Source organism: Protomyctophum bolini (genome assembly GCF_963924005.1).
Source record: "Protomyctophum bolini genome assembly, chromosome: 15".
NCBI classification, from domain to species: domain Eukaryota; kingdom Metazoa; phylum Chordata; class Actinopteri; order Myctophiformes; family Myctophidae; genus Protomyctophum; species Protomyctophum bolini.
In genome coordinates, this window is record NC_137876.1 from 40,262,655 (window position 1) to 40,272,862 (window position 10,208).

Here is a 10,208-nt window from a genome sequence, read left to right on the forward strand (position 1 = left end):
CATGCTGAAATCATACAGTTGCAGGCCATTTTCTTCTAATTTGCTTGTAATCTGGCGGTGTATGGTAGCAGATTGTCTCATCACTATCCTCATAAAAGTCAAGTATCTTGCTTTTCAAACCCAGCTCTGGGTGTGGGAAGTTTTGTCACATGGGAGTTCTTGAACCACTGGTGTTTTTAACTCTCTCAAACAATTCTCTACACAGACAGGTGCAAGCATGTCTGTAACTATGGATGCTGCCTTACGTCCACATGCCATTTTCTTTGCAATATCATTGTCTGAAAATATGACATGATGCTGATGCTGTGCTGTCCTTATCTGCGTTAATTGGAATCTTGTTTTGGTTTTAAAACAAACGTGCCCATGCACCGTGAAGCATCCATTGTCGGTGTCGCTTCACGTCATATTCACCTCCATGTGTCACTGAGAAACTACTTTTACAGAAGACTCTATCACTGGCTTCACCCAGCGGGTAAATCGTTTCCCAGTCCTTGTTATAGCTGCACTTCCTTTTCTTTGCGGTCGTCTTTGTTTCTTCCCTTTTGTCCACCTCCATGTTTCTAGTTTCACTTTTCGTTAATTCTGCTGCTAACTTGTTGTGCGGTGTGTAATGTTGTTTTTATTTTTTTGTGTCCGTAAGATAACTTTCTGTTTGTGTCAGGAATAAACCATGGATGGACTTAAGGAACATATCTTGGCAACTCTCAACGATCTGGAAGAAGATGACTTTAAGCTGTTCAAGTGGCATCTGAAGCTTCGTGTTCATGTTGAAGGCCTCCAGCCGCTCAAAGCATCCCACCTGGAACACGCTGACAGGATGAAGACAGTGGATCTGATCGTGCAGAACTACACTACTCATGCAACTCAGATCGTGGGGAATGTCCTGAAGAAGATCAAAAGGACTGATCTACAGGATAAGTTTCTGAACCGACCCAAAGGTGAATACATGATGTGTGTGTGTGTGTGTGTGTGTGTGTGTGTGTGTGTGTATGTATGCATGTATAATATATATATATAAAAGATGCCTTGCCTCCAAACGTCAATTATACTGCCATTCAATCTCTCTCTTTCTCTCTCTCTCTCTGCAGATTGCACCAGTGATGTTCCAGAGACTTCAGAGAGCAGTGCATCTTCCTCTCAGAGACCAAATGATGGTAAACATCCATCTACTATATTTCAATACAATACATTCAGCATAGACCATAGAGACGCCGACAAATTCACGACCCCAAATGAGACAGTGCCACCACTTCTGGTCCGTTAGAAAATAAGTCATAAAGAAATGTTTTCTATTACAGTACTGTCCCATGTTTGATTCCTCCGTTTTAATGTCACACACCTGCCATTTTCAATACATTTGTGTTTCGTTTTATAGGCTATCTATGTGTGGAAAAATATCCAAACAGCATCTTGCAAGACTAATTATTAATACTAATCTGGAGAATTGACTAGGTAGTTGAAAATGTCAGGATAAGTTACTCCTCCATTTAGTTGGGTTATTTCCCCAACTACATTCAGCCAAGATAATTATACAACAACGGTAAAACACACCGTCAGAGCTCCGCGGTGCGTAAAACATATATAAGCCCACGTGACAAGTTCAAAATATAGACTCGTAGCCTCGTAGAGACAGCTGTGTCACTGAAATGCGTCTCCCCTCTGCTCTGTTAACATAATGGGTAACCCATTCAAGTTGTAAATTAAATGTGAGACACACTGAAGATATGTTGACAAAGACACTCCATACATTTGGAAACATATTTTTATTTAAATCAATATCATTTTAAAAGTAGGCTGTAAGTACAGTTGCATTTCAACTGGCTTCTATGGCTGGCCTGACCGTTCTAACGGACCAGAAGTGGTGGCGCTGTGTGTGTCTCTATTACATTCAATCACTTCCTGTTTGGAAGGCACCATGGGGACAACAACCAATCGGGTTGTGATTGTGATGCCAATCAAGATGGCATCACAAAGGATGCTTCCACACAGTGGAGTCACGAAGATGCCAAAAGCCGCCAGCGGCAGGCGTCTCTTCCTGGTTTTTAAACAGCTGGTGGATGGAAAATGACGCTCGTGCGCGACTTCCACTTGCCGCAGAGGCAAGGGGGTCATACCTATGTTCCCTCAGCCCTATGTTCCCTCAGAAGGAGCATTGGTCCGAGGTGCGCTGGGGGTCGGGAGAGGGTGGGTGGTTAGGTTTAGGTGTCTGCCCCGGGGGAGGTTAGGGTGAGGGTTTGAGGTAGGTTGTCGATCGGACCGTCGGCATATTGACGCGGACCCGAGGGAACATAGGGCTGAGGGAACATAGGTACGGTCCCGAGGCAAGCGTCTCCCGTTTTCTGGTCGTCATTTTGCTGCATGGCTGGAACTTAATTTCCATCCACCAGCTGTTTAAAAGAACCAACCATCTTCACATATCAGCACTCCTTACACAGAACAGCCCTCCTTACAAAATTCACCCCCCCAAATGAGACGAATTCACCTCCTCAAATGAGACAACTCTCTCTCTCTCTCTCTCTCTCTCTCGTAGCAGATGTCAGTGATGTTGGAGAGTCTTCAGGTAGCAGTCCCCTCACCACGTCCTCACAGCCTCCACAGGAAGGTAATCATTCATTAATTTCAATAGGAGCAGAGTGTCTCTAGTCAGTGTGCAGAGGAAAAGTATTTAGTTACATAAAAAGTTATTCTGATTGAAATATTATTTTAAATATGTTTTCGTCTGGTCAAAATGTATTGTCTATTTACTTCTGTCTAGCATACTTACAGTGGTGATAAAAAACTTGTGCAACAGAGCTGACTGTCACCTATATATCACTATCACCTTTGTTGAGTGGTGCAACCACTCCTACATCCAGCAATGTCCATGTACCTGTGTACCTGTGTGTTTGAGAACGAGTATGTTACGTATTTACACCAGTAGGGGGCGCCAGAAACAGAGAGAGGGGTAGTGCTGTGTCTCTAATGTGAGAGAGAGAGAAAGAGAGAGAGAGAGAGAGAGAGAGAGAGAGAGAGAGAGGGGGGGGGGGGGGAATTGCACCACTCAGTTCACACGGTGTGATTTTTTTAAATAAGCAACAAAGCAGATACATTGTAATCATGCAGTGATTCAAAATAGATTTTATACTCTTTTTTAAGTGTTATAATGTATGCTATTATTATTCATCAAGTTAAGAAAACTCACCCGTGTAATACTTTCTATTAATATAAGGATTGACTTTGTTCCTTCCAGATTTGCTCGTGGACACACAAGGACATGTAAAGCGACGTATTTCCTTCTACCAAAACGGTCTTAAAGCAAGAGTTGTAAAACCATTTGCGAGTGTACCTGAAGGGACATTCCAAATGGAGGATAAGAAGCATTTTAAAGGATGCTACACACATGTCAGAATCATACAATTGGAGGACACAGAGTTCAGCAGTGAGCATGATGTCATACATATGGAGATGAAGAAAGCAGGCCAGGAGATCCGACTCAGTGCAATCTTTAAATCACCTTCTGGAGAAAACATCAGAATAGTGATGACCATTGGTATCGCAGGAATTGGCAAATCCTTTCTCGTACACAAGTTTGTTTCTGACTGGGCAAAGAAAGAAAATGAACTTCCACATCTCACATTTGTGTTCCAATTCCGCCATCTAAATTTGCTGCAGGGAGGAGAGTTTAGTTTGTCACAACTAATTCACGAATGCATCCACACAACCAAATTCATCCCGGAAGAGGCTCTCGATTATATCTTCACAACGCTGCAGGAGTCAGGAATCAAAGATTACGACCAAAGTCCCTTCAAACTTCTGTTTGTCTTCGATGGTCTCGATGAAAGCAAATTTAATTTACGCTTCAAGACGGCCCGTGTCTGCCCCTATGACTTCACCCATCCCACCTCACTGGAAGTCTTACTGGTAAACCTCATAGAAGGAAAACTGCTACCCTGTGCTCACATCTGGATAACCACACGCCCTGCAGCAGCCAAACAGATCCCTTCTTGTTTTGTTGACATAGTGACAGAAGTGCTAGGGTTCAGTGATGACATGAAGAAGGAGTACATCATGAAGAGATTCAGTGATGAGAACCAGGCCAACAGAGTCATCTCACACATCAATGAATCAAGAAGCATCCGCATCATGTGTGAAATCCCAATGTTCTGTTCGATCACTGTCACAGTTTTGCAGCCCATGTTGAAGACAGACCCGACAGGTGAGCTGCCCAAGACCCAGACTGAGATGTACTGCCGCTTCGTCTCTCTTCAGGCATGGAAGGATGGGACACTGGCTGATAGAGCTGTTCTTCTGTTGAAGCTGGCCAGACTGGCATTTGAACACCTGAAGACAGGGAACCTGATCTTCTACCAAAAAGACCTGAAAGAATGTGGTCTTGGTGTTGAAGAAGCCCCACAGTACTCAGCCTTGTGCACAGAGATCTTCAAAAAAGACAGTGATTGCTTCCAGGGAGAGCACATCTACTGCTTTGTTCATCTGAGCGTTCAGGAGTTTCTGGCTGCAGTTTATCTGTTCCATTGTTTCACAGAGAGGAAGATGAATGTATTGTACTGGTTCCTGGCTGACGATTCCTGGCTGATATTCCTGAAATTAGAAAAGATCAGGTCCCTGGACGGTTTCCTGAAGAAAGCCATGCTCAAAGCCCTGAAGAGTGAAAACGGCCACCTGGACCTCTTTGTGCGTTTCCTTCATGGCCTCTCTTTGGAGTCCAATCAGTGTCTGTTACGAGCCCTGCTGGGTAAGACAGAGAACAGTTCAGAGAGCGTCCAGAAAGCCATCCAGAACCTGAAGGAGATGAACACCGATGCCTCACCTGACAGATGTATCAACATCTTCCACTGTCTGATGGAGATGAAGGACCAGTCAGTATACCAGCACATCCAAACATACCTGAAGTCAGAGAACAAGACAGAGAAACTCTCTGAGATCCAGTGTTCAGCTCTGGCCTACATGCTGCAGATGTCAGAGGAGGTTCTGGATGAGTTGGACCTGAGCGAATACAAGACATCCTTGGAGGGGCTACGGAGACTGATCCCAGCTTTGAGGAACTGCATAACGGCTAAGTTAGTAGTTCATTGTCAAGTTATTAGTGCCACCTGGGCTAGTTAATTCAACTTTCACATTTTCCCCTCTGTGTCCCTTCCTGCAATGGAAAAGGATCGTGGATGAAATTAAAGCAAGTTACATTCACAAATCAGCACAATTTTATCAACACTTTATTATCCACTTTTCACTGAAAAATGGCCCGTGAGCCATGTGATCTGACTCCTACACTCACTATGTTAGTTGAGACAGTTGATCTGACTCATACCCTCACTATGTTACTTGAGACAGGTGATCTGACTCCTACCCTCACTATGTTAGTTGAGACAGGTGATCTGACTCCTACCCTCACTATGTTAGTTGAGAAAGGTGATCTGACTCCTACACTCACTATGTTAGTTGAAACAGGTGATCTGACTCCTACACTCACTATGTTAGTTGAGACGGGTGATCTGACTCATACCCTCACTATGTTAGTTGAGACAAGTGATCTGACTCCTACCCTCACTATAGTTGAGAAAGGTGATCTGACTCATACACTCACTACGTTAGTTGAGACAGGTGATCTGACTCATACACTCACTATGTTAGTTGAGACAGGTTATCTGACTCCTACCCTCACTATGTTAGTTGAGACAGGTGATCTGACTCATACACTCACTATGTTAGTTGAGACAAGTTATCTGACTCCTACATTCACTATGTTAATGTAGTTGAGACAGGTGGTCTGACTCCTACACTCACTACATACGATCAGCTATTTTCAGAACAAGTTGGGCTGAACAATACTTTTTTATTTGAGGTTATGTGACATGAAAAGGTTTGAGAAAGGCTTAGCTTAGTATAAAACTATGTGGCACCATTGAGCATTTTCATCTGCCAAAAATATGGACGCCTGACTTAATGTGGTTAACATCTTATTTTCCAAGGCCTGTGGTCAGTTAGGTAGGGACAAAAGTTCTCAATACCACAATGTTATAAGTCTGGTATTCAAAGTTGAATTCAAAGCAAAATATACATAAAATACTTAAAGTAAAAGTACTCATTACGCAAAATGTCCCATTTCACCAGTTATCAAAATGTATACAAATATTCATTTTTAAATAGCTGATACAAGGTTACAACGTGTGTCATTGCGGTGCGTTGTGAGCTTGTAGAGAACATAGACTGTAAAAAATATGGACAAAGCGTTCCGCGGGTCTAACATGAACATAAAATGAAGCCTGTCAGTCCTTGCAATGGAAGTCGCCATCTTTCTAGATCCGTTTTGGCCCAGCTCAGGCCAGCTGGCCCATTGGCTGGCCCAGACAACGAGGCGGGACTTCCCCCTTCTTCTTCGTTGGTTTTTATTTTGACTCGAGTGGGTGGGGGATCACGTTCATAGACTGTAACGGTAGCCACGCCCCTCAGAACATGCGCGACTTTATGGTAATTTTTTTTATAAATGGGACCATAATTTTCCAAAAAGAATATTATGACATTAGAAATGAGACTTTAAACTAGTGACTGGAAGCAAAAAGTATTCATGACCATGTTTATTAAGGTAATACAGTCTAGGTCAGGGGTGCCCACACTTTTTTGACTTGAGGTCTACTTTTAAAATTGCCAGCTCAAGGTGATCTACCAACCCAAAAAATAATTATCCCATCCCTTAAAATACTCAAAATATTTACCTACAGTATATGGCAAAATAAATAACATTAAGGCATTAGGATTGTTTCAAAATCAATTCTATTTATTTAGCTTTTCAGTTACCCCACATTGCAAAGAAGAGATTTTTTGTTAAAGTTACTCTTTGTAATAACATATTGCTCAAGTATCACGCATAAAAAGCATACACAATCACATGAAGGAATAATGCACCACTCAACTCAAAGAGCACACTATCAATAAACCATGAAACAACAGGTACAATAAAGAGTCTCTTACTTTCTCATTAATAAGCCATGAAACAACACGGTATAACACTGTTTGGGTTCACATGAAGAAAAAAAAAATAGCTGTGCATTGCACAGTGAATAAAACAGCTCTGTCTTGACCAGTCTCTGTCAAGTTATTATTCCTGCCTTATATAAACAAGTTTTGGCACTGATTGCTTGAAGCTCTCTGTCTTTCCCACTCTCTCTCTCTCTTGTTGACTGTCCCTGTGAAAACGACAAAAAGAAAGCAAGGCTAAGAAACCAAATCAACACATGCATCTTTAAACAACATTTCATTGCTCACTATCTTAAATAGCAGCGCTATTCAGGACACACACACACGCGCGCGCATGCTCAGATTCCTACCTTAATCAGATGACTGCTTGCACTGAATGGAGTCCGTCAGCGCTGCGTAATCCGGAGTGTCACTGCTGACAGCTAGTCTTAAACAGGCCTCCAAATGATCGTCCGTCAACGTGGAACGATATTTGGACTTAATTATCTTCATGTGGGAAAATGCTGATTCACATAAATATGTGGAGCCAAATAACGCTGTGAGCGAGGCTGCACAAGTCCTGATGTTTGGATACTTTTCCTCCACGAGTAAATTCCAAAACTCTCCATCGCGGGCTCGCGACTTTAGCTGTATGTCAGCCTGCAGTGCCATGATTTCATTCTCCAACGCATGTTAAAAAGTGTTGCTATTTTCGTGGCGATGGCATCAACATCAGTGTCTTCTCTGAATGGAAAGCACATGAATGTTGCGATGGGCTCGAGTAAGGCAAAATCTTGAAAGCGTTTGTGAAAGTCAGACTGCACATTTTTTATTTGCTCTGTGTAGCGTGCACAGTCAAATTGCGCCCTAGCCAACCCTTGCCTCTCCAGCTCGGATTCTAGGTTTGGGAACTTCCTCAGTTCCTTGCGCTGCATCTTTGATAACAGCATTTTTAGTTTGCTTTTGAAACAGTTAACTGAGCTGATCATGTCGACCACATTTTTGTCTTTCCCTTGCAGCTCCAAGTTAAGCTCATTCAACATGTTTGTCACATCAGTTAAGAATGCCAAATCTAGCAGCCACTGTGCGTCATCAAGTTGTGTGTATTCTGCATGTGAAGCACCAAGGAGAAACGCTTTTATCTCTGGTAGGAGCTCACGGAACCTTTGCAAGAATTTGCCCCTACTAAGCCATCTGACATCGGTGTGTAGCAAAAGGTCAGTGTGGTCGCTGTCAGCCTCTTCCAGTTGCGCACGGAACAACCGTCTCTGAAGTGCTCTGGCCCGGATAGAGCATGCGACTTTCAATGACACATCCATCACCTCTTTCATGTTCAACATTTTCGCACATAGCGCTTGCTGGTGTATTATGCAGTGATAGTTAACAAAGTCGGGGAAATCGTTGTCTTGCTTGCATTTGGCGATGAATCAATTTCTGCGCCCCACCATTGCAGGTGCGCCGTCAGTGTTGATTGAGACCAATTTAGACATTGTGATCTGGTTTTTGTCAACAAAGTCTTTGAATGTCTGAAAAATGTCCTCACCCCGAGTGGTTGCCTTCATTGGTAGGATTGTTAATAGTTCCTCTTTGGCTGTCATATCTTTAAACACCATTCTGATGAAAATGCACAATTGTGCTGTATCACTTATATCAGTGGACTCGTCTAGCTGCAGCGAGAAACACTCACATTTTGCAATGTTTTTTTTAAGTTGCTGCGTCAAATCAACGGCCATCATTTCACAGCGCCGTGTAACAGTGTTTCTGGATAACTGCAGGGACTTGACAGCTGATACTATTTCAGATTTGTTTTTAAAATCACAAAATAAGGAGTCTGCTGCCACAAGGAAGGCGTCTTTTGCCATCTGTCCATCTTGGAAGGACTTCTTACCTCGAATGAGCATGTGACTGACCCGGAATGACGCTTCAGTGGCTGCCTTTGCTTTAGAATTGGGCTTTGTGAATTTTAACTGCTGCTCTGTTAACTGCGTTTTCAGGTCGCTCAACTTTGTCCTTCTCAGTTCACTGTTGGGAGGGAATTCACTGTTGTACTTTTTATGAAGTGATGTAAAATGCCTCTCCACATTTCCTTTCTTTGCAAAGACGCTGATATTGCATATAAGGCAAACGCAGTTGGAATGTGACATCGTGAAAAAAAAATCTTCTTCCCACTCTGCATGGAAGTGATAGGTTTTAGGCTTCTTTGCCGCGCGCATCTTGCTATATGAGCAATGATGGATAGATCCTTTTAATTTGTTTGTTTAACAACAGAACAGACCCGACGTTCCTCACACTTGAAAACAAGGCACTGCATTGTGGGGGGTTTTAAAGCCGCCGCCGCCTGCCCGAGGCGAGGATTGTTTATTTTTTATTTTTTTGTTGTCAGGCCAAGCGGTCTACCTGCGCAGCTCTTGCGATCGACTGGTCGACCGCGATCGACGTAATGGGCACCCCTGGTCTAGGTGAAGTTGGGCCAAAATACATGGACTTCTATGGGGCTATGGGTTTTTCTGGGTCCAGTGACAGCGCCACAACAGGCCATTATATGAACTTTCATTTCCTTAGTGGCTTCACAAAATATCTCTCTGACTGCCCCCCTGGTAAGCATTTAGGGCTGAAGTGGTTACTGTATGTTTTGGAATGCGTGCGTGCGTGCGTTCGTTCGTGCAGGTACTGTATTTTTTTATATGAAGCACACTGAGTTTATCTAGTATGGAATGTGCTATACAATTAAAGTGGACTTGACTAAATACAGTTAATGACACAGAATAACATGTCAAGGACCCCCAGAATTATCTGTATTTGGCCGTGGATGTTGTTCCAGGGACTCCCCCCAGATGCAAAGATTTGAGCTAAAAAGGTTCGCTCTGAAAGAATATATATTCAAAGATTTGCGCCACACTTTCGCGATTAAAACAAAAATAGCAGATCTACAAGCTCGTAGCGTGTCACTAGGTGCCACACTATGAGCTGTCATGAATGGGTTAACCCATTCAGGACGGGAACCCCTTTTGGTGTTTTAAGCATTATGTTATACTTCAGATTTTGAAAATGTGGCGCAAATCTTTGAATACAGTATATATTCTTTCACAGCAACTTTTTAACCTATTTAGGCCTAAGGCCGATTCTAAAAACGCCTCTAAATCCTGACCTAAGGTTTCTGAAAAACTTCAAATAAATTTTGAATAAAATTTACATTTTTGAATACTGTACATACTGTACAGAACCCAAATATGGGTGCCCGGCCTGAGGGGGTA

At 42.8% G+C, this 10,208-nt stretch overlaps 1 protein-coding gene across 1 annotated transcript in view; it reads left to right on the plus strand.

Moving 5' to 3' along the window:
- Nucleotides 1-2,542: 2,542 nt before the first annotated feature.
- The window catches only part of LOC308329874 (NACHT, LRR and PYD domains-containing protein 3-like), a gene marked incomplete at both ends in the record, with an annotated part of 17,151 nt that continues 9,485 nt past the window's right edge, over nucleotides 2,543-10,208 (plus strand). Inside the window, 2 exons of the mRNA XM_080784375.1 lie at nucleotides 2,543-2,602; nucleotides 3,652-5,060. Coding sequence (XP_080640501.1) covers nucleotides 2,543-2,602; nucleotides 3,652-5,060 — 1,469 coding nt within the window. The remainder of the gene's footprint in view (nucleotides 2,603-3,651; nucleotides 5,061-10,208) is intronic.